The sequence below is a fragment of the Triticum aestivum genome, chromosome 2A (genome assembly GCF_018294505.1).
Source record: "Triticum aestivum cultivar Chinese Spring chromosome 2A, IWGSC CS RefSeq v2.1, whole genome shotgun sequence".
NCBI lineage: Eukaryota > Viridiplantae > Streptophyta > Magnoliopsida > Poales > Poaceae > Triticum > Triticum aestivum.
Genome location: NC_057797.1, coordinates 517065313 through 517089086, shown reverse-complemented (window position 1 = coordinate 517089086; position 23774 = coordinate 517065313). Strand labels below are relative to the sequence as shown.

At 44.3% G+C, this 23774-nt stretch overlaps 1 protein-coding gene across 1 annotated transcript; it reads right to left on the bottom strand.

The window, feature by feature from the left end:
- Window positions 1-21460: 21460 nt before the first annotated feature.
- LOC123189182 (forkhead box protein C1) lies at window positions 21461-22990 on the bottom strand. The gene has a single exon (XM_044601526.1). The coding sequence runs from the start codon at window positions 22872-22874 to the stop codon at window positions 21885-21887; it is 990 nt and encodes a 329-aa protein (XP_044457461.1). The 5' UTR covers window positions 22875-22990; the 3' UTR covers window positions 21461-21884.
- Between the last annotated feature and the right edge of the window lie 784 nt (window positions 22991-23774).

The window sequence follows — 23774 nt, the reverse complement described above, 5'->3', positions numbered from 1 at the left end:
GGCTTTTGGAGATGACTATGATTCAAGGTCAGAAACATTGACTTTTGAGGTGGTGAAAATCAAAAGTCTGTATCACGCTTTGTTTGGGCGACCGGCTTATGCTAAGTTCATGGCGAGGCCGTGTTATGTTTATCTACAGCTTAAAATGACAGGTCATAAGGGGACCATCACAGTACACGGGAGCAGGAAGATCGCTTTGGAATGTGAGGAAGGTGATGCGGCTTATGCTGAGTCGGTTTGTGCCATGGAGGAGCTGAAGTTTTATAAAGACCAAGTTGATCCGACGGATATGACCTCTTTGAAAAAGCCAACTACGGAACACAATCGGGCGTTGAAGTTTAAATCGGCCACAGATACCAAAATGGTTGATTTTGTTCCTGGCGATTCATCCAAGCAGTTCAGCATCAGTGCTAACCTGAATCCCAAATAGGAAAGCGCTTATCGAGTTCATCCGTGAGAACCGGGATATCTTTGCATGGAAACCTTCTGACATGCCAGGTGTACCGAGGGAACTCGCTGAGCACACACTTAACATTGATCCTAAGTTTAAACCGGTCTGGCAGTTTCGCCGCCGCTTCAATGAAGAAAGGCGCAAGGCTATTGGTGAGGAGGTAGCTCGGTTGTTGGCCGCGGGGTTTATCATGGAGGTCTTTCGCCCAGAGTGGTTGGCTAATCCGGTGCTGGTTCTTAAGAAAAACGGCACTTGGTGTATGTGTGTGGATTACACAGACTTGAACAAAGCTTGCCCTGCAGACCCCTTTGCCCTCCCTCGTATTGATCAAATCATTGATGCTACGGCGGGTTGTGACCGTTTGTGTTTTCTGGACGCTTATTCTAGTTATCATCAGATCAAAATGGCAGTTAAGGACCAGGAGAAGACAACTTTCATAACTCCCTTTGGAGCCTTCTGCTATGTCTCCATGCCCTTTGGGCTCAAAAGTGCCCAGGCGACTTATCAATGCTGTGTTCAGAATTGTCTTCATAAGCAGATTGGGCGCAATGTTCATGCGTATGTGGATGATATTGTGATAAAGTCCAGGAAGGAGGAAACATTGATAGATGATTTGAGAGAAACCTTTGACAACCTCTGGGTTTACAAGATGATGCTCAATCCGAAAAGGTGTGTCTTTGGTGTTCCGACAGGCAAACTCTTGGGTTTTCTGGTGTCAAATAGAGGCATTGAGGCTAATCCAGAAAATCTTCCAGCAATTACATCTTAGGCTAAACCGACGTGTATCAATGACGTTCAACGTTTGGTCAGCCTAATTGCGGCTTTGAGCCAGTTTATCAGTCGCCTTGGGGAGAAGGCTATCCCTTTATATCAGATGCTCAAGAAAACAGATGATTTTGTCTGGAGCGAGGCGACTGATAAAGCATTTGAGGATCTGAAGAGGCAGTTAGCTGAACCGCCTGTGCTTGCAGCCCCGATCGATAAAGAGCCGTTGTTGCTATATGTGGCTGCTAATGCTCGAGCTGTTAGCGTGGCTATTGTTGTGGAATGCAAGGAAGCTGGCAAGGAATATCCGGTTCAATGGCCGGTTTATTATATCAGTGAAGTGCTCATTGAGTCAAAGCAGAGGTATCCACATTGGCAGAAGCTGGTGTATGGAGTGTTTATGCCAAGCCGGAAGCTTAAACATTATTTTCAGGGTCATCCTATCACAGTGGTCAGTTCAGCCCCTCTGGGAGATATCATTCAAAACAGAGAAGCAACTGGCCGGATTGCCAAATGGGCTATTGAGCTTGGACCTCACGGGCTCAAATACATACCTCGCACAGCAATTAAATCCCAAGCACTCGTGGACTTCATCAATGATTGGACAGAATTGCAAGCACCAGAGGAAAAGCCAGATAACACGTATTGGACTATTCACTTTGATGGATCTAGACAGTTGGAGGGCTCGGGGCTGGAGTCATACTAACTTCCCCACGAGGCGACAAGTTTTGTTATGTCCTCCATTTAATGTTCCCTTGTACTAACAATGCAGCTGAATATGAGGCCTTACTCCACGGTCTTCCGATGGCTAAGGAGATGAACTTAAGCCGGGTTAGGTGCTTTGGGGATTCAGATCTGGTGGCCCAACAGGTGTCTGGCACTTGGGATTCTAAAGACCCACTCATGGCTGCATATCGACGAGAGGTGGACACAGTGGCTGGTCACTTCAAGGGTTATCAGGTGGACCATATAGACTGGCGAAAGAATGAAGCGGCGGACGCTTTAAGCCGCCTTGGTTCTCAGCGTAAACCGGTCCCACCAAATGTCTTTCTTGACGTGCTGCATAATCCGTCGGTCAAGGTACCAACAGAGGAGGAGTTGGCTATTCCTGACCTGGAGGCTCAATTGGTGGTAGCTTTGCATGTCATACCGGATTGGACAATCCCATACCTGGCTTACATGAACCGGGGCGAGTTACCAGAGGATGAAACCTCGGCCCGACAGATAATCCGGTGTTCCAAATCAATGACTATACTCAACGGAGAATTACATCGTTACAGCGTCTCAGGGGCAATTCAGCGTTGTGTTTCTCCTCAAGAGGGTTGTGAGATTTTGCGAGAAATCCATGAAGGGATTGTGGTCACCACGCCGGTTCAAAGTCTTTGGTGGCTAAAGCTTTTCGCCACGGTTTCTATTGGTTAACAGCTCTTGCTGATGCTGAGGATTTAGTCAAACGATGTGACGGTTGTCAAAAATTTGCATGCCGTGCTCATATTCTGGCTCAGGAGTTGAGGGTGATTCCAATAACATGGCCATTTGCGACTTGGGGGCTTGATATGGTTGGACCCTTTAAGCGCTCCAAGGACAAAAAGACCCACTTATTAGTGGCAGTGGACAAGTTCACCAAATGGGTGGAAGCAGAGCCAGTCAGTAAGTGTGATGCGGCCACGGCGGTTCAGTTCATCAAAAATGTGATATTCCAGTTTGGCTTTCCACACAGTATTATAACGGATAATGGTACAAATCTGTCAAAGGGAGAGATGGAGGAATTTGGCCAATGTAAGCACATCCGGCTTGATATAGCATCGGTGGCTCACCCCCAATCCAATGGACAAGCGGAGAGGGCAAATCAAGAAATTTTGCGAGGTATTAAACCCTGGCTTATGGTTCCTTTGAAGCGGACATCAAGTTGTTGGGTGGAGGAATTACCTTCTGTGTTATGGAGCATCAACACCACACCTAACAGATCTACGGGTTACACACCTTTCTTCATGGTTTATGGAGCGGAGGCGGTTCTTCCTAGTGACATCCGTCACGACTCGCCCCCTGTGGCAGCTTATGTTGAAGCTGATAATGAGACAGCACGTCAGGATTCCCTGGACCTGTTAAATGAGGAGCGTGATCTTGCAGCAGCATGTTCAGCGATTTATCAACAAGATCTCTGACGTTATCACAGCCGCCGGGTTAAGACTAGAACTTTTCAAGAGGGCGATCTGGTGCTCCGGCTCATCCAGGATCAAACTGATATGCACAAGTTATCCCCACCTTGGGAAGGACCTTTTGTGGTTAGCAAGAATCTGCACAACGGGTCATACTACCTCATTGATGTTCGAGAGCACAAAGACTCATGTAAATCGGAGGAGAAGACCAAGCGGCCGTGGAATATAGCTCTTCTTCGGCCTTACTATACTTAAGCCACAGGCTCTTCATGTGTACATATTTATGACAATGTATATATTATATAATAAACCGAAGCCTCGAATAAAGCGGTGTCTCTTTTCTTTTTACATCATGTGTGTGCTTACAAGAGTTTCTACTGACCAAGCAGAGTTTTTTGTTAAACCGGTCTCTGCAGCCGCACGTATATAAAGAAAATCACTAGGGGCTTGGTCATATCTGAACCATAGCTACACCTCTTGATCGGTTTGAAACCACAAAAGGATATCACTAGGGGGCTTGGTTGTTGTCACACCATAGCTACACCTCTTGATCGGTTTGAAACCACAAAAGGATATCACTAGGGGGCTTGGTTGTTTTCACACCATAGCTACACCTCTTGATCGGTTTAAACACCATAAAGGGATGTCACTAGGGGGCTTGGTTGTTATCACACCATAGCTACACCTCTTGATAGGTGTTAAGCCAAAAGGAAATTATGTGGAGCCAAAGAGAGTCTGTTGCATTAAGCACAACTCAAACATAGGTATCCATCGAGCACAACTCACATATTACCTGGGGGCTCTTTGCTTCTCAAAGAGCAATGAGTTTTGAACCCTTGTAATAGGCTATCAAGCTAGGCTTGGAAGCCAGGTGTATTCACCTAAAACCCCAGGTTATCCTGCCTCTTTAAGTGAGTCACTCCGTCCAGGTAAACCTGGTACGACCCATCGAACGTTTGATAAGTCAATCCCATGGACCCTGAACTTGTCAAAGTTCAATCGGTGATTGGTTAAAGATTGAGGTCCATCTTAAAAAGGCTTTGCAAAATGGTTTAACTCAGCGGCCTGGCAGCCCATGAAAAGTCTCGATTTAGGGCCTGGCAGCCCATGAAAAGCCTTGCATATTTCTGTTGTTTTTGCTGTTTTTATGTTAAGGGATTTAAAAACATTTTTCTAACAAACCGGTGTTCATTACAAACCGGCATGCCTTTCAGCGCTCCATCTTAAAAAGGCTTTGCAAAATGGTTTAACTCAGCAGCCTGGCAGCCCATGAAAAGCCTCGATTTGGAGCCTGGCAGCTCGTAAAAGCCTCGCATATTCTTTTTTTAGTTTTATTTGTCAAGATTTTTGCTTTTGTTGAGGTTCATAATATCTTTTGATAAACCGGCGTCCTTGACCCGGATTGGCTTTCAACTTCAAGTTGTTAGTACATGATCAGTTATAATCCGGCGTTCATTAAACCGGTCTGGTTTTGACTAACAAGTCGCCAGCGTTATAAGGAAAACCCAGTGTTTATTATATCCCAGTGCGGTTTATTATCATAATTCGGCAAATTAAGGACGGAGTTATCACTGCTCCAGATTGGTGTTTACACCTTTACCATACAAGCAGTTGGTCAGCCAACGAGGTATGTTGCACATGTTATTTTTTATATACAAACTTTGATTATCCATCCAAGTATTGTCTATTCTTGGGCATCATGACCCGTCCAGTGGTAAACCACTAGGACACTTTCAAGTTCTTGTATCCAGGAACACAACTCATCATGGGTTATGCATAAATAGATCCCAAAAGGTGGAGCAAGTTTTCACTTTATCAAAGCATCACAAAACATGCTCGATGGCATGACAGATAAAGGAATTTTTGCTATCCTATTACATGAAGCTTCCAAACGGCTCCAATTGAATAATTGTTTTTAAGCATTGGCACACAATAGCTGGTAAACCGGCTGCCGGTTTAAGACGCTTCGTCTGGACGGTTTGACGGTTGAGGGTCAGTTGGTGCGATCACTTCTTCTTCATCCCTCCCCAAACGCTGGAAATCAACCGTTGACCAATCGGTTCCGGTTAAAGCTTGAAACACGGCTTCTTCATGGATAAGGCTAGAGGGGTTAATGTCAGGAGTGTAAGTATGCTTACGGATTGGAGCCACAAGTTCTTTGACTTCATGGATTTCGGCAGGCTGTCTCTTCCCTTCAGCGTCATAAGCCGGTTGGAAATGAGACAAGTCTGTGTCCTCTACCAGTTTGCTGGCTATTGGCCGCATTTTTTTGGTCAGTCTTCGGAGGTCATCATTGTCGAAGTTTGAATCGTCCTCCTTCACACCTGGATATCCTTTAATGATGTCCTCTGCTTCAAGATCTGGAATCCATGCTTTGGCCCGGATTAGTGCGGTCAGCGCTCCTGCTCTTGCGGCTGCCTTCTTCAGTTCGTTAATCCGGGCTGGTAACATGGCCAGCTTCTCAAGAGTTTCTTGTATCAGTGATGGTGCTAGTTTGTGGTAAGCTGCAGTACAAATGGCACGCTGGGATCCAGAGTACAGTTGTTCAATCAAGGTATAAGCCGCTTTAAGCTTCATCCGCATATCTATGCCCAGATGAGCAATGCGAGTACCTGTCACGATTTAAAATCAGCCAGCTGGTAAATAATAAGGTCTCAGGACTTGGACAAACAGCATAAGGAGATATTTACCAAATACAGCGGACGTCATAGCGTTGATTTGCCACTTCAAACCAGTTAGTTCATCTACAACTGGTTGCAGGGCTGCTTCGGCATCCTCAGCTCTTTTGGTTAAACCGGCCTTCTCGGTTTCCCAGTCAGCATGTTCTTTGTTAAAAGACTCCTTTAGCTTTTCCATAGTTGTCAAAGCTTTGGTCAGCTCCTCTTTGGTTTTCACAGCCTCTTCTTGTTGGGACTTCACGTTCTCTTGCAAATCAGCGGTTCGGGCTTCTCTATTTCTTAGCTCGGCCTGCAACAGTGAAGATATGTCAACAACAGGATATGTATTTTCTAAGTACAAAGCGTATAACAAGTTATGCACTTCGTACTTGGGGGCTAATGCCTATTTGCTCTGATTCACTACATCTTTTATAAGTCTCCAGCACAATCTAAGCATTATCCTTAACACTTGGGGGCTAATGTACATCTGTTCAAAATGGACGCATGGATTTCAAGACCCGGATTACCTTGCAAAGCTAAACCGGCCTTTGGGGGACACACTGAGGAAAGGTACATAATTGCATTGGTAAAGTATCGGTTTTTGTTTTCACTAAGGACCTGACATTTTTTGAGGGCCAGCAGGAGAGGATTAAAGTGTTAAAAAGTCCCGGTTTAAGATTAAACATCATAAAACGGCCCTTGGGGCTACTTGGGCTAGTGTTTCAACTTTGGAATTAAGAAGTAAAGGGAGATGAAAATACCTCATAACGTTCCTTCATCAGATTCACCAAACCGGCTTCATAGTCATGGTTTGAGTGAAGATGGTTTAAAAACCGGAGTGAAGTTCTTCAGCACTGAGATGAGCATAACTTGATAAGTCAGTGCTCCATTTACCCTTTTCCCTGGCAGCACGCTCCTCTTTGGCACTATGTTGGGCCAAGATGACAAGATGGCCAGGAGAGTTGTGGCCCATGCCAGTAATGACAACATCATCTCCTTGGCCTTCAGTAGTATTAGTGCCTTTCACCGGACTAGCACGGTTTGGAGCTTCTGGTTCAGTATCAGGCATAGCAGGAGCAGCTTCTGGTTGTTCATCAACATTCTGGTCTTGAAGGGGCGGTTCATCAAAAGTAGCTTCAGGATGAGGACCCTCCGGTTCATGAGTTTGGTCCGGTTCACCTATTTGCTCTTCTTCAAAAATAGCATGGTCTTCTGACGGATTGTTGACCCGAACTTTCTTGCTGGGTCTGGCTTTGGCTCTACAAACAAAATTAAAAGACGGTTTAGCATCTTATTCAAGATTTGCAACACATTTTAAGAAAGGGTTTGAATGCTTACCCAGCCACAGTTTTAAGAGGAGGGAGTTGGGTTGCTGTTGATTCGCCAGAGGATGAGGGAGGTTTCACCTGATAATTTGAGTCGGGTAGATTAAGAGGTTGTCTGAAATAACCTTCCTTGGGATAAGAATTGTCAGAAGTGGGAGAAACCTCATATCGGCGCTTCTGAACAGGGGTATCAGGTAAACCGGCCGAAGTGACCTGTTGGCCACTGTGCCGGGTTGTCCGGCGAGCTTCATGCTGCTGCATCTTTAAAATAAATGTTGGATCCAAGTAAGCAAGAGGATGAGAAAAGCTTACTTTTCGGACTGCTTGACGGGTTTTTTGTGTTGGCATAGAGTCTGAACCGGAGGAAAGGGTAATTACCTCTGCATCATTAGCCTGGCTGCCTTCTACGTCCTCCTGATAAAGATCATCGTTAATGAGGTGCATAAAAAGGGAGCCAAGTGAGTCAAGTTCTACCTCAACTTCCGGATCATCTACATCTTCATCAAGTTCCATGCTGATCCGGTCAGCCGTTTTCCACTTTGAGGTACGCTTCACGGCTTTGGTTTTGGGACGAGATGGCTTTGCCGCTTTATCTACGAATGGCTTGGTCGTTTTATCTGCGGATTTCCGCTTCCAGAAGGGATCATCACCCTGTTCATACACAAACAGAAGACATTTTACAAGTTGAACAATTCAAAGATACCAAAGGTAAAAGTAAGCATAGTGCTTATAGCAGGCGGTTTATTTTGAGCATAAAAGGCGTTCAAGCCGGTTTGGCGATAGACTGATTCCGGTTCATTCAAAATTTTCTTAACACCTTCAGTGACATCTTCATCGGTTATCTGAATATTGATGTGGCATTGGGGGTCTTCTACTTCGCCGGTATACTCACACATTAAACCGGGGCGGTGGCTTAGTGGCAAGACGCTCCAAGATATCCAACAACGAACAAAATCAACGCCTGTTAATTCGTTGGCCATGAAGGCCCGGAGCTTGGCGAGTTGAGGGGCGTATTTGGCCCGTTCTGCAGATCTTAAACGTTGAGGCATTGGATGAGTGTTGGAAAGCCAGTGCTCATGATAGCCTGGAAGAGGGTTATCATCTTCAGGAGAAGTATCTCTGCAATAGAACCAAGTTTTATTCCATTCCTTAGGGTGACTATGCAGTTTGGCATGAGGGAATTCAACTTCTTTCCGCTTTCGAATAGAAACACCACCAAGTTCAGTGTTGGGACCATTTACAAACTCTATATGCCGGTTTAGATGGAAAAAGTCCCGGAATAGCTCAGAAGTTGGTTCTTCTTGTAAGTATGCTTCACAGAAGACTTGGAAGTTGCATATGTTGGACACCGAGTTGGGTCCGATATCCTGAGGATGGAGTTGGAAACTGGCAAGAACATCTCGGAAAAACTTAGACCCGGGCGGTTTGAAACCACGGCCTATGTGGTCGACAAAGATCACTACCTCACCCTACCTTGGGGTAGGAGGATTCTCCGTTCCTGGAACTCGCCACTGAATTTATGTTTTCTTGGGCAAGGTGCCGATACTGACCATTCCGTTCAACTATTCCTCGGTGATCCGGGAAGGAGCCCAGTTGCAAGCAGCGAACTGTTTGGCCATTGTGAAGCGAAAAGCTGAAAAAGAAATGCCGGTTTACAAATCATGCCGATTTACAAATCATTCATGATGGTATGCAAGATGCAATGGAATAAAAGATATACAGATATGTGAAATTGCATAAACCGGAGACTAATGCAATAATGAAAAACAAGGCAATATCGGAACAAGGGTATATGGATACTGTTAAACCGGAGTATAACAATGGAGGTAAAAGGCTCCTCCGGTTTACCAGAGGGCTAATGGTATGTGATAGATTGCTTATACAAAGGTAAATCGCCAAAGTGATAAGAGGGTACAGATCTAAGGCAAAAACGACTAGGTAAGGTAAAACAGGTTCCACAAAGAGACATGGATATTTTGGATCTACCGAAAGACAGGATAGCAAAAATATTTTGACCTAAAAGGGTTGGTCCCGAAGCAGTTCGTAAAGGTTCAGATCAGTTCTTATACACATAAGGGTTTGTTGTGGTAGCGGAAGATAACCATTACGCGGAATATATCAAGCTAAGAGGTTCTTTATTCATGGACTAAGGAGGTACAGGGAAGAGCTGCACCGGAGACTTGATGAACTTCGGTGAACTGCGAAGAACAAAGAAACCCTAGACAGATCTACAGAGGGGGAGGATAAAGGACTTACTGCAGCCGTGGAAGCAGCGGAGGTGCGCTACGGTGTTCTGGTACAAACAGGTTGATGCAGCGGCCGACGGTGAGGTAGAAGCGAGGCTTGACAATGGCGGCGGCGCTCGAGTGCGGAGACATCGCAAGGAAGAAGAAGGGATGAAGAGGCAACGGAAAGAAAAGAATGGGGTCCTCTGCCTCTATTTATAAGGGTAAAAGCGACAGGCGCGGGAATCGAGGAGCCCAAAAGATGGATAGATAATGAGATTGTTGCCTCGATTGTTGGATGCTCATTAATACAGGGTATCTTCGGCTTTAATGAACAAGATGACGTCACGACAGTTTACTACAAAACTGGAGGATGACGTCACAGCGGTTTACAAGATCTATGCGAAGGTACAAAGGGAGGAATTTTTCTAGGTGCTGAAGATTGACATGAACAAGTTCAAACCAATCTGGGGCCTAATGTTGGGGATATTACTACTGGACATAAACCGGCCAGGAATAGCTGGATTAACTTTATGAAGATTAGAAGCCCATGAAGATGTAAGAATGATGGCGCTTTATGAAGGCCCAAGGCCCAAAGGCAGGTTAAGGCCTGTAGATGTAAACTGACCTTATTATGTAACTTGCATTTAAGATAGGAAGAATAGAGACCGAACCGGACACGTTTATGGTCCGGCTTCGGGACTCTGTAAACCGGCGGGCGTCAACCTATGTATATAAAGGGACGACCCGGCAGCGGTTCAGGGACAACAACTCGAGGGATAGTCAAACCGGATTCGCTCCCTGGTCATCGAAACCCTAGCAATACCAACCACAACTAGACGTAGGCTTTTACCTTCATCGAAGGGGCCGAACTAGTATAAACTCCCCGTGTCCCCTTGTCTGGTTTAACCCCTTTAAGATAACCCGTTGTGATGGCTCCACGACTAAGTCCTTTCACAAGGACATCTGCTGTGACAAACCCATGACAGGTCTAGTCCATCACATCATTCTCTAATGATGTGATCCCGTTCATCAAATGACAACACATGTCCATGGCTAGGAAACTTAACCATCTTTGATTAACGAGCTAGTCAAGTAGAGGCATACTAGGGACACTCTATTTGTCTATGTATTCACACATGTACTAAGTTTCCGGTTAATACAATTCTAGCATGAATAATAAACATTTATCATGATATAAGGAAAAATAAATAACAACTTTATTATTGCCTCTAGGGCATATTTCCTTCAGTGGGCATAGCCCACCAGGGCGCGCCTGGGCCTCCGGGCGTGCCCTCGTGGGTTGTGCTCCCCTCGGAGCACCCCCCCCCCCCGAGGCGTTTCTCCGGCCCACTGGATGTCTTCTGGTCCAAAAAAATCCACAAAAAGTTTCGTTGTGTTTGGTCTACGTTTGGTATTGATTATCTGCGATGTAAAAACATGCAGAAAACAACAACTGGCACTTGACACTATGTCAATAGGTTAGTACCAAAAAATGATATAAGATGATTATAAAACATCCAAGAATGATAATATAACAACATGGAACAATCAAAAATTATAGATACGTTGGAGACATATCAACATTCCCAAGCTTAATTCCTGCTCGTCCTCGAGTAGGTAAATGATAAAAACAAATTTTTTGATGTGGAATGCTGCCTAACATGTCATACCATATTATTTTCTTTATAGCATGGACATTTGGACTTTTATATGGTTCAAAGCAATAGTCTAGTTTTGACATGATAATTTAGATACTCAAGCATATCAACAAGCAACCATGTCTTTCAAAATATCAACACTAAAATAAGTTATCCCTAGCCCATCATGCTCAATCATTGATCCACTCATGAAACACAATCGCATATTAGCTACACCTAATGCTCAAGTATGATCATAGTGCCCCCTAGTTGGTGCTTTACAAGAGAAGACGGAGACTCAAATTAAAAATAAAAATTGCATAAAGTAAAAGAAAGGCCCTTCACGGAGGGGAGTAGGGATTTGTAGAGGTGCCAGAGCTCAAAGCAAAAATTGAGATATAAAAACATTTTGAGAGGCATACTTTTCCCACCAACGAAAACGACTTTGAGCTCCCAACACTTTCCATGCTAGATATATCATAGGCGGTTCCCAAACAGAAAATAAAGTTTATTCTTTTTTCAACCATACTTTCACTTTCCATGGCTAGCCGTATCCACGTTTTCCCTCCATACCAAGAGTTTCCAAGGAATTTCTTATTTGACAACATAAAGTAAATTCATTTTTCATTTTGGCACTGGGCATCCCTAATACCTTTGCCTTACTCTCGTGCAATGACAAGTGAATAAACACTCATCATGAGAATAACACATCTAGCATGGGAAATATTGGCCACCCCTCACCACCTCGCGAGCGGTACGAGCACACAAAATAAAATTTTATTTTGAAAATTAGAGATGGCACATACAAATTTTCTTAGAATGGCAAAAGAATACCGCATATAGGTAGATATGGTGGACTCATGTGGCAAAACTGGTTTAAAGGATTTTGGATGCACAAGTAGTGATCGTACTTAGTGCAAAATGAAGGCTGGCAAAAGATTGAGAAGCGACCAACCAAGAAACAAATAATCTCATAAGCGAGCATTAAGCATAATTAACACCGAATGATGCACCACAAGTAGGATGTAATTTCATTGCATGACTATTGAATTTTGTGCTTGCATAGGGAATCACAAATCTTAACACCAATATTTTTACTAAAGCACAATTACTCATCAACATGACTCACATATCACATCATCATATCTCAAAACTATTACAAGGAATCAAGTTTATTTTGTCCAATGATCTTCATGAAAGTTTTTATTATATCCTTCTTGGATATCTATCACTTTGGAACTAATTTTCATGTGTTTCTTTTGATAAGCTCAAACAAATATAAGTGAAGATCATGAGCATAATATTTCTTTCTCTCAAATTAATTTAAGTGAAGCAAGAATGAATTTCTTTGAAAATTTTACTAACTCTCAAATATATCTAAGTGAAGCAAGAGAGCATTTCTTGAAACATAACAAAGCACACCGTGCTCAAAAAGATATAAGTGAAGTACTAGAGCAATTCCATAGATCATAAAAAATTAAGTGAAGCATAGAGAGCAATTCTAACAAGTCATGGCATAGTTTTGGCTCTCTCAAATAGGTGTGTCCAGCAAGGATTCAATACTTAAAACAAGCAAAGACTCATATCATACAAGATGCTCCAAGTAAAACTCATAGTATGTGACGAATATAAATATAGCTTCGAGTAAAATACCGATGGTCATTAGAAGAAAGAGGGGATGCCACTCGGGGCATCCCCAAGCTTAGTTGCTTGCTTCTCTTTGGATAATAGCTTCGGATGCCATGGGCATCCCCAAGCTTAGGCTCTTCTTACTCCTTATTCCTTCATCCATCGTAAGATAACCCAAAACTTGAAAACTTCAATCACATAAAACTCAACAAAACCTTCGTGAGATCCGTTAGTAGAAGAAAGCAAATCACTACTTTAAGTACTATTGAAAACCAATTCATACTTTATTCTTGCATTATATCTACTGTATTCCAACTTTTCTATGGGAAAAACTCATCAAAGAAAACAATAGAATCATCAAAACAATCACACAATGCAAAGAAAACAGAATCTGTCAAAAACAGAACAGTTTGTAGCAATCTGGATATTTTGAATACTTATGAAACTCCAAAAATCCTGGGAAATTAGGAAAATCTGAGCAATTTGTATATTACTCTTCTACAAAAATAATTGGTATTTTATCATGCTCTGCTTAAAAAATTAGAATTGTTTTCGTGAGCGCGAAAGTTTCTATTTTTTCAGCAAGATCAAACAACTATCACCCAAGAAGATCCTAAAGGCTTTACTTGGCACAAACACTAATTAAAACACAAAAAACACAATCATGACAATAGCATAATTGTGCAAACACTCAAGAACAGAAAACAAAAAGCAAAAATAAATTTTATTCATTGGATTGCCTCCCAACAAGCGTTATTGTTTTACGCCCTTAGCTAGGTATAAAGCAAAGGATCTAAGTTTTGTCACCTGTAGTTTTGGCAACTTTTGTAAGGGTTTTCTCAAACCTGGGAGGCTCTTTACGCTTCCCTAAATTCTCAGGAAAAGAAACCATCTTTAGATCCAAAATATCCAATCGCTTGTTGCAGAGAGTAATCAAGGTATTCATGCGATTGATACTACCATTGAGATGTTTGAGGGGTTCGTTATATTTTTGTAATTCAACCATATGTTTATGCAAATCACCAAGTTTTTCCAACATTTGAACTCCTTATGGGGTGAAAGAAAACCCCTTCTTTTGAGGTGGAACCCCCAAAATTCCTTCTAAAATTTAATAGGCAGCATTAGCATCAAGCTCAATAAAATTCCCTTTAGCGACAAAATCTAGGAGTTGTCTATGATGCAAAGCCAATCCTATGTAAAACTTACGAAGCAAGATCTTAACGTCCCCCTTTAAATTGCAAATGCGATAGGATTCCATAAGCATATACCAAGCATCTTTCAAATTTTCTCCTTGTCTTTGCTTGAAGTATAGAACTTCAAAATCTGGTGACAAAGGAGGAGTAGACACGCTAGCCATCGGGACTAGAAAGCAAGAAAATGATGAACAAAAAATAGAGGGCGAATAAAACGGCAAATTTTGTGAAGTGGGGGATAGGAAAATGAGAGGCAAATGGCAAATAATGTAAATTGCGAGAAGATGAGATTTGTGATTAGGAACCGGGTAGATGTTGACGATGCACCCCGGCAATGGCGCCAGAAATTCCTTTTGATGTCTGCTAGACTACGTCGGTATTTCCCCAAAGAGGAAGGGATGATGCAGCACAACGACGGTAGGTATTTCCCTAAGTGATGAGACCAAGGTTATCGAACCAGTAGGAGAACCCAGCAACACTACGTAAACTGCACATGCACACAAATAATAAATACTCACAACCCGACGTGTAAAAGGGGTTGTCAATCCCTTTCAGGTAACGGTGCCAAAAATTGGCAAACGGACGTGAGAGAGTTGTAAATATTGATAGATTGAAAGCCAAATAAAATAAAATGCAGTAGGGTATTTTTGTATTTTTGGTTTAATAGATCTGAAAATAAAAGCAAAGGAAAATAGATTGCAAAGACAAATATATTAAAGAAGAGACCCGGGGCCCATAGATTTCACTAGTGGCTTCTCTCAAGAAAAATAGCAAACAGTGGGTGAACAAATTACTGTTGGGCAATTGATAGAACTTCAAATAATCATGACGATATCCAGTCAATGATCATTACATAGGCATCACGTCCAAGATTAGTAGACCGACTCCTGCCTGCATCTACTACTATTACTCCACACATCGACCGCTATCCAGCATGCATCTATTGTATTAAGTTCTTGGAGAAACGGAGTAATGCAATAAGAACGATGGCATGACGTAGACAAGATCTATTTATGTAGAAATATACCCCATCTTGTTATGCTTAATGGCAACGATACATACGTGTCGGTTCCCCTTCTGTCACTGGGATCAAGCACCGTAAGATCGAACCCATCACAAAGCACCTCTTCCCATTGCAAGATAAATAGATCAAGTTGGCCACACAAAACCCAAATATTGGAGAAGAAATATGAGGCTATAAGCAATCGTGCATATAAGATATCAAAGAAGACTCAAATAACTTTCATGGATAAAAAGATAGATCTGATCATAAACTCAAAGTTCATCGGATCCCAACAACCACGCCGCAAAATGAGTTACATCATATGGATCTCCAAGAGACCATTGTATTGAGAATCAAACGAGAGAGAGGAAGCCATCTAGCTACTAACTACGAACCCGTAGGTCTACAAAGAACTACTCACGCATCAACGGAGAGGCACCAATGGGCATGATGAACCCCTCTATGATGGTGTCTAGATTGGATCTTGTGGTTCTGAACTCTGCGGCGGCTGGAATTGATTTTCGTCAACTCCCCTAGGGTTTCTGAAATATTGGGGTATTTATAGAGCAAAGAGGCGGTTCAGGGGGCATCTGAGGTGGGCACAACCCACCAGGGCGCACCTGGGCCTCCGGGGGCTCCCTGGTGGGTTGTGCTCCCCTCGGAGCACCCCACCAGGCGCTTCTCCAGCCCACTGGATGTCTTCTGGTCCAAAAAAATTCACAAAAAGTTTCGCTGCGTTTGGACTTCGTTTGGTATCGATTACCTGCGATATAAAAAACATGCAGAAAACAACAACTAGCACTTGGCACTATGTCAATAGGTTAGTACCAAAAAAGATCTAAAATGACTATAAAATGATTATAAAACATCCAAGAATGATAATATAACAGCATGGAACAATCAAAAATTATAGATACGTTGGAGACGTATCAGGGCCCGAGTGCCATGATTTCAGATCTGAACTGTTTATGTTTTCACCATTATATCTATGTTCTTGATACGACCTTGCAAGTTATATGCACCTGTTACGTGTTATGTTCTATAAACCACAAGATGACAATAATTGGGATACTTTCCGGCCGGTGATGGCCGTAGTTTGAGGAGTTCATGTATTCACTATGTGTTAATGCTTTGTTCTGGTTCTCTATTAAAAGGAGGCCTTAATATCCCTTAGTTTCCTTATGGACCCCGCTGGCACGGGAGGGTAGGACCAAAGATGTCATGCAAGTTATTTTCCATAAGCACGTATGACTATTTACGGAATACATGCGTACATTATATTGACGAACGAGAGCTAGTTCTGTGTCGCCCTAGATTATTTATATGATGAATATCATCCAAAGAAATCACGGATCCAATGCCTATGAGATTTTCACATGTTTCTCTTGCTAAGTTACTATCATTGTTGCTACTGTTACAACTGCTAAAAAAATATTGCTACTGTTGTTACTGTTACTATTGCTGCTACTGCTGTTGCTATCGCCATCAAACTATCATACTACTATGCTATGGATCACTTTGCTGCAGATATTTAATTCCCAGGTATGGTTGAATTGATAACTCAACTGCTAATACTTGCAAATATTCTTTGGTTGCCTTCTGTCGAATCGATAAATTTGGGTTGAATACTCTACCCTCGAAAACTGTTGCGATTCCCTATACTTGTGGGTTATCATGTACACACTTAAATTTCTATTTTGCTGATGCAAGTGAACAATCAGCATTTTTTATTTATCCATGCTAATGTTTCCTCTTTGTTTAATTAGGCATGTGCGCTTGAGGGAGAGAAGAGGCGCAAAACATTGACATTTTTCATGCTTTGGACAAACATCTTTGTTCATATCTTTATTTTTTCATGGTAATGCATGAGGGTGGCGTCGTCATGGTAGAGCTACGGATGAAGGGTCGGTCCAGTATAGAACCTGGAGGTACTAGCACTAGATGGGAAGACCGTTACCGCCCTTGTGCCTTGTTGTTGGCTTGCCATGGCAGTGTCGTTCACTGGCTCACTTGGAGTGCAAGGTAGTGGATTTTATGATAAAAGTGAGGGTTGAGAATGAGCGGGGTGGCGGTTGGGGTTGATCTGTTCGGTTGCGGCTGTCTGAGCGAAATAATGTCCCTACTTTAAAAAATATGGCAAATTGCATTTCATTAGACATGGGTTTGCAACAAATTGCATGAGGGAGTGTTTCATATATTTTTTTACATGAAGTTGTACATTTTTTTGTTATGATAGAATGGTAAATGCATTAGTTGGTTGCTTCAAGATTTAATATGTTCAATTGTATGTTCCAACGTGGCAATGGCTCAGCAGACATCAGATATACCTTCTTGGCTCGAGGCATCACGCGCGGGGGGGGGGGGACACTTTCTCCCACTTGATGGTGGTGGCGGATCGTGGCGGAGAGCGTGATGGTTGGCAGGGGACTCCTTGACGGTCTGTGGGGAAGTACAATGTAAAGGAGTGAGGGCACCATGGCGAAGGTGAGGATGGGCTTCATCCAATTTTAATGTAGAGGGCTCTAGCTATAAATATCTCGCCACAACGAAAGACGGAGCAAGAAGGGAAGGGTCCGGCATGATAAAGGAAGGGTGCGTCGTGGGGTGAAGTTTTTGTGTTGAGATAACGCGTTGGAAATAATGTAACGGGTAGTCCGGACAACCACTTTTCTCCCTTCAAAATATGGGTTGGATTTAGGAAGCCCGAACTGTCCAGACGTTTTAATTTTGAAAAGCCTATTGGGTGACCTCTTGATGTCTAAACATGCTCGGACATATCAGGAGAAATGAGCTTTGACTTTGAAGATGACCTTACTCATTTGCTTAATTCATTTATATACATTGTAGTCCGTAGCAACGCACGGACATTCTATTAGTTATACTATAATTAACAAGCCGGTTAGGTTTACTCTAGAATCACGTTCATATTTCTTAGATAGACCCTAGAACTAATCCAAAACTGGAGAACACCCAAAGAATTCCCGTGTGCACCATGACCGAACAGTTGGGGTGGATCCGTGGGGTTTGCTCAAATCAAATGGAGCCGGACATCGGCGGTTGGCCCGAACATGAGCAACGGAATCGATTGGGCGGCATGCATGATCGCGATACACGAGAGCATGCGTGGTACACTCCACAAGCCAGATCCAGCTCCACATTCCTCCCCCCTGTAAACCGAATCCCGGCCGGCATAGATACATATAGGTGTTTTTTTTACCAATGTGAACACTTTCATCCTACAAAAATTGAGTAATTGATGCAGTTAATGCGCTAGTTGATAAATATGCAGCTGCTTCTCTCTATATAATATATGATACTCCCTCCGTCTAGGTGTATAAGGCTGGTCGTCGTGGGGAGTAACTAATACTAGTGTCATGCATATGACACTAGTATAAGTTACTATGTCCATAGTGTGAAGTAACATAATAGTAGTATCATAGATGGGTTCATTTATTAGCTTGTAGACTCATCCTTTCTTGGGAAGCGCTATGTTACAGTAATAGTCATAGTGGAGAGTAACTTAGACTAGTAACATGCATATGTTACTAGTTTATGTTACTACCTTCATACTCCCTCCTTTCCGGTTTATAAGACTAGCCACAATGGGTAGTAACATAGAGCAGTAACATGCCCATGTTACTACTCTATGTTACTACCTTTATAGTGGGGAGTAATATATGTGTGGTAACATGCAATACTTCATTTATTATGTTATAGACTTATCTTGCCTTGATATGTGTGATGTTACTCATACTAGTAGTAACTAGCTATGTTACTATATGCCTCTCTTTCTTCATTTATTGCTTGCCACATCATCTATTTTATCTAGATATGTGTGATGTTACTACCTATGTTACTCCCACTTTGGGTAGTCTTAGGCTCAAATCTCAAATCTCATCAACCAAGGCATTTTGTAAGTGGAGGAATGTATCTCGTACTTTACAAAACTATACCAATTAGGCTGGTCATAGTGGGGAGTAACTTATACTAGTGTCATGCATATGACACTAGTCTAAGTTACTACCTCCATAGTGCAAAGTATCATAGTAGTAGTGTCATAAATTGTTTCATTTATTGCCTTATAGACTCATTTTACCTCGGGAAGCGCTATATTACAGTAACATATTATGTTACTCCAAAGACCCCTCTCCTCATTAAATACTTGCCACACAAGCAAAATTGTCTTGGGGTGTGTTAAGTTACTACCTAAGTTACCCCCACTATGGCTAGCCTTAAACTCATGCATTAATTTGGATTAATTGCAGTGCATGCATGCTTGGCCACTAGATGAGTAGGAACATTACATGCATTGGTGTGTTCCTCTTTAATTCTTGCATGCAAAGATTTAATGCGCATTGGAAACTAAAAATGAGATGGAGATGAGCCCTCTAAATTGGAAAAACAAAAAAGTTGAAATACTCCCTCTGTGCGGTGAAAAGTGTACATCTAGAAATTTTAGAACAAATTATGGAGTTGAGTACAAAATGCATTGGAAAGGTGCAAGCCACCATCTCTCTCATCTTTAATTACCCAACCTCCAATAAGCTAAGTGCATGTAGAAATTAAAAAGACCATGTGTAAATTGCTATTGGTCTTCATTACCGTGTGATGAGAGAGAAATATTTTTCCCACTTTGAAGTGCATTGAAAAGATAGAAGTACACTCTTTTGTGGACAAATTTTGAAGCTAGATGTACACTCTTCACCGGACGGAGGGAGTAAGCCTTATAAACCAGAAAGGAGGGAGTAGTGGGTAGTGTCATATATGTGGTAACATAGATGTCTTCATTTATTATTTTGTAGACTCATTTTGCATCGAGAACCGCTATGTGATGGTAACATATTATGTTAATCTATTTGCCTCTCTCCTCATTAATTGCTTGTCACCTCATCATTTTTGCTTATGTGGCATCTATGTTACTAGCTATATTACTCCCACTATGACCAGCCTAAACATCTCTCTCCTCATTAACTACATGCTACGTAAGCAAAATTTTCTTGGAATGCGTTATGTTACTACCTAAGTTACTCCCACTATGAATAGCCTAAGTCATCTTAAGTTGTGCACCGCGACCAAAAGCGAAGGGAAAAATTAGAGAACTTAATATTTATTAGCTAATTAGCAGTATTGCATGCATGTTGTGTTTGATAGTCTCAAGCCATTGAAATCAGCGGCGGTGCTAGCCAAAATAATCCGTGGGGTCAATGGTATTTCTTTTGAATTTTTCTTCACAATGAATATTAATGAACAGCGATTATAGGTTGTTTTTTAAAAAAAGCTGTGGGGTCAGCCGATCCCACAACTTACACATAGATTTGCTCCTGATTGAAAGCATACACGCTTCATATATTTTATTGGTTGATTTCTTTATTTATGTCAAGAAACAAGAAACGAGGTGACAATTAATGTCCCACCCCTAAGTGTTTTGGAATATTTTGTTTTCGTAAGACAACTTATACACCTAGACGGAGAAAGTACACACATTGTGTGTATTTGAGTAGAGAAAATGCACCTAAAAAAGTCAATGATGCAGTTAAGAATGGTGCAAATGACAATGGTGTCTCAACTGCATTCTTTTCAAATGTAGGAGTAAATCGCATGCTTGAAGGGTATTTTCGGAGCTGATGTTTTCAACTACATATATATCTCAACTGCGCTGATTAGGGCATGTACAATGCATAGCTTCAAGGTGATGCCCCGCATGCCATGTAGATCGAATATGACGTAAAGTAGGTTCGGATAGGGAAGCGGGATCCTCTCCAGGAGGCGGGTGCTTGAAGAGAAAAAATATGGTCCGGTGACAAAGGCTGAAAAGGTTAGAGTGAAAAGTAGAGATGCATGTGTACTACAGTCTTTATTTCCTATTTTTTTAATGAGGCCTACTAGTGATAGCTTGCATTGGAAAAAAAAAATTAATGTAGATACCTCAAATTACTTTTTGTCATGGGACATATGTATCCATATGCCATTATTATACATGCCCTTATATTACTGTAATTAACAAACCGGTTAAGTTTACTCTAGAAGCGCATTCATATTTCATAGATAGACCCTAGAACTAATCCAAAACTGGAGAACACCCAAAGAATTCCCTGGTGCATGCACCATGACCGGACAGTTGGGGTGGGTCCGTGTGGTATGCTCAAATCAAATGGAGCTCGACGTCGGCGGTTGGCACGAACCTGAGCAACGGAATCGATTGGGCGGCATGCAATGCATGATCGCGATACACGAGAGCGCGCGTGGTACACTCCACAAGCAGATCCAGCTCCACATTCCTCCCCCCTGTTAGCCGAATCTTGGCCAGAGCACGTGCGAGCGACGCAGCGAAGTCTCCCCCTCACAACGCTGCATGCACTGCAAGTGCTTTCTATATCCGTACCACACCCAAACAGAGTTTTCTTCCCCTATCATCCCGATGAACATCGGATCGCCACTTTATTCTACAGTTGTCAAGAGTAATAGTACAAAAGTCAGCATGACCTAATCAAGAACGCATCATCAGTGGAGTAATTCACCAGGGTAAAAGAATAAAGTCATGGTGCATTATCAAACAATCATTTCCTCGGCTACCACTGCTGACTTTAGGCATTGCTTTCTCCTCCCCTTCCTCCCCCTTTCCTCGCTGCCTAGTCCCTTTCCTCGCTGCCTAGTGGGCAAGTGGTTGCCCAGCAAGAATTAATAAAACCCAGAGGATAATTTTTCGCTAATTAACCTGTCATCACTACGGGGCCCCACCACACCGGGCTGCGCCTAACCCCCCAAAAATGGAGAAGCAAAAAAGAAAAAAAAAGAGAAATTTCGGCCGCTGGTGCCGTCTTTGACGGAGGCGGCGGCCTAGAGATCTGGCAGGTTGCTCATGAGCTCCGCGAAGGTTCGCGGCGACGGCACGGTGGGCGTGGCAAGGAGGTTGCGGGGGCTCGGGACGAAGGGGTCGGAGTAGTAGGATTGTGGTTGCCGGTAGGCGCCGCCGTTGCTAGTCCCGCCGCCGCCGCTGCCGCTGCCTGAGGAGCCGGCGCCGGTGGACGCCGCTCGGAGGATGGGGCTCAGCTCGTTCAGCCAGCTGAGGCCGTTCGGGTCGAACGGCAGCGGCGAGAACAGCACGGACGCCGCGGCTGGCGGCAGGGACGACGGCAAAGGGGAGAGGATGCCGGGCCCTGGCCTACCCGCGCCGAGAACCGCCGCGAGGCCGCCGTCGTCGAATCTGTAGTTATTGAAGTCGACGTAATCCGGCGTCGGCGCGGGCATCGGCCGGACGGACCGCTCGATGGTAGCCAGCCTCGCGGCCGGGGACATCGCGGCGGACGGCGAGAGGAGAAGCTCCGGCGGCAGGAAGGACTGCCCCGGCACGGCCTCGTCCATCTGGTAGTCCTGGGTCTGGGCCTCGGAGGGGAGCGCGCCAGAGCCGGGGCCGGTGAGACGCTGCACGAGCGCCATGAACTCGCTGGGCTTGGTGTGGATGATCTTGGGCGACGCGTCGTAGATGATCACCGGCTCCCGCGGCGGCTGGCCTTGCTGCTTCTCCTCCCGCCGGGCGTGGCCCTGCCCCTGGGCCTGCGGCGGCGCCCCGGACGGCTTCTTGATGGCGTGAGACTCGGGGCGCACGCTGAGCCGCGGCGGGCGCGGGCCCTGCAGCTGCAGCTGCCGCCGAGGCGTGGTGGGGCGCCCCGACGGCGAGGTGGCGTCCATCCGCGGAGGCGGCGCCACCCGGATCCGGTCGTGCTCGGACGGCGGCGGCGGCCCGGCGACGGCGCGGGGGAGGACGCGGAGGAGTGGGGAGAGGGCGCCGGGACGGGAGTGTGAGAGGGGGTGGGGGCGGTTCCACATGTGAGGCAGACGGGGTGCGGAGCGTGTGTGGGTGTGTGAGCTCGCTCGGCCGGGACCGAAAAGTCAATCAGCCAGGTCTGGCCTGTGCGGGAACGGGGGTGGATTTTCTACGGCCGCGTGGGCAGGGTTTGTAGTGCGCTCGTTTTGTTCCCGGGCGGTCTGTGTCTGGCACGGAGGAGTCCGGACTCCGGACTCGTTCTCCGCCGCGGGGACGGCAGCCGGCAGTGGTGGGCAGGGCAGTGGACTCGGCTCGCGTCCGCCGTGCCGCGTCGCCGGTGATCGATTATTCTGCTTCGTCTATGTCGGGCTCCGGGTCGCCCTCTCTCTTTCACCGCCGGTTGACGGCGACGTTGCCGGAACCCGGGAGGGGCGAGGGCGAACTGTGCCGCGGGTTGAACGGGTCCGTCAGTGGCCGTGCAGGACATAGTACGGCATGGATCGGGTTTTTTGGTTTCCAAAGTACACGGGGCGCTACCTGGACGGAGCTTGATCGTTCTGCTGGCCGCGGAAAAGGTTTCGCTTGTCCATGTGCAGATCCACGCCAGCATCATCATGATCATATAATTTGGTTGTGACAGCTGGTTCCGGCAAATCTAAGGCTTTTAAATCGATTGCCATAGTCAGCTAGTACCAGTCTACCACGTAGCACATGCTGTGTCTACCCCGACGGACCGCCCTATCTGCTGCCCATGTGCCCTTATCCGTACAGCGGCTGCCCAAATGCTTGATGGTCTTGTCGAGCTGGCTAAATACAGTGGCGGAGGCAGGAAAACTTAATAGGGGGGCCAACTTGATGTAAAGTCTTGTTGGGAAGGGCCAAAGCCAAGAAAACCATGATAATACACAGAATTAGCAGCACGTAATCACTTGTGTAGTGGAAAATTCTGCTTGTTGGCCTGG

Bases quoted from the DNA above. Each gene is read 5' to 3' on its own strand.
- LOC123189182 (XM_044601526.1), bottom strand. From the start codon at position 22,874: ATGTGGAACCGCCCCCACCCCCTCTCACACTCCCGTCCCGGCGCCCTC.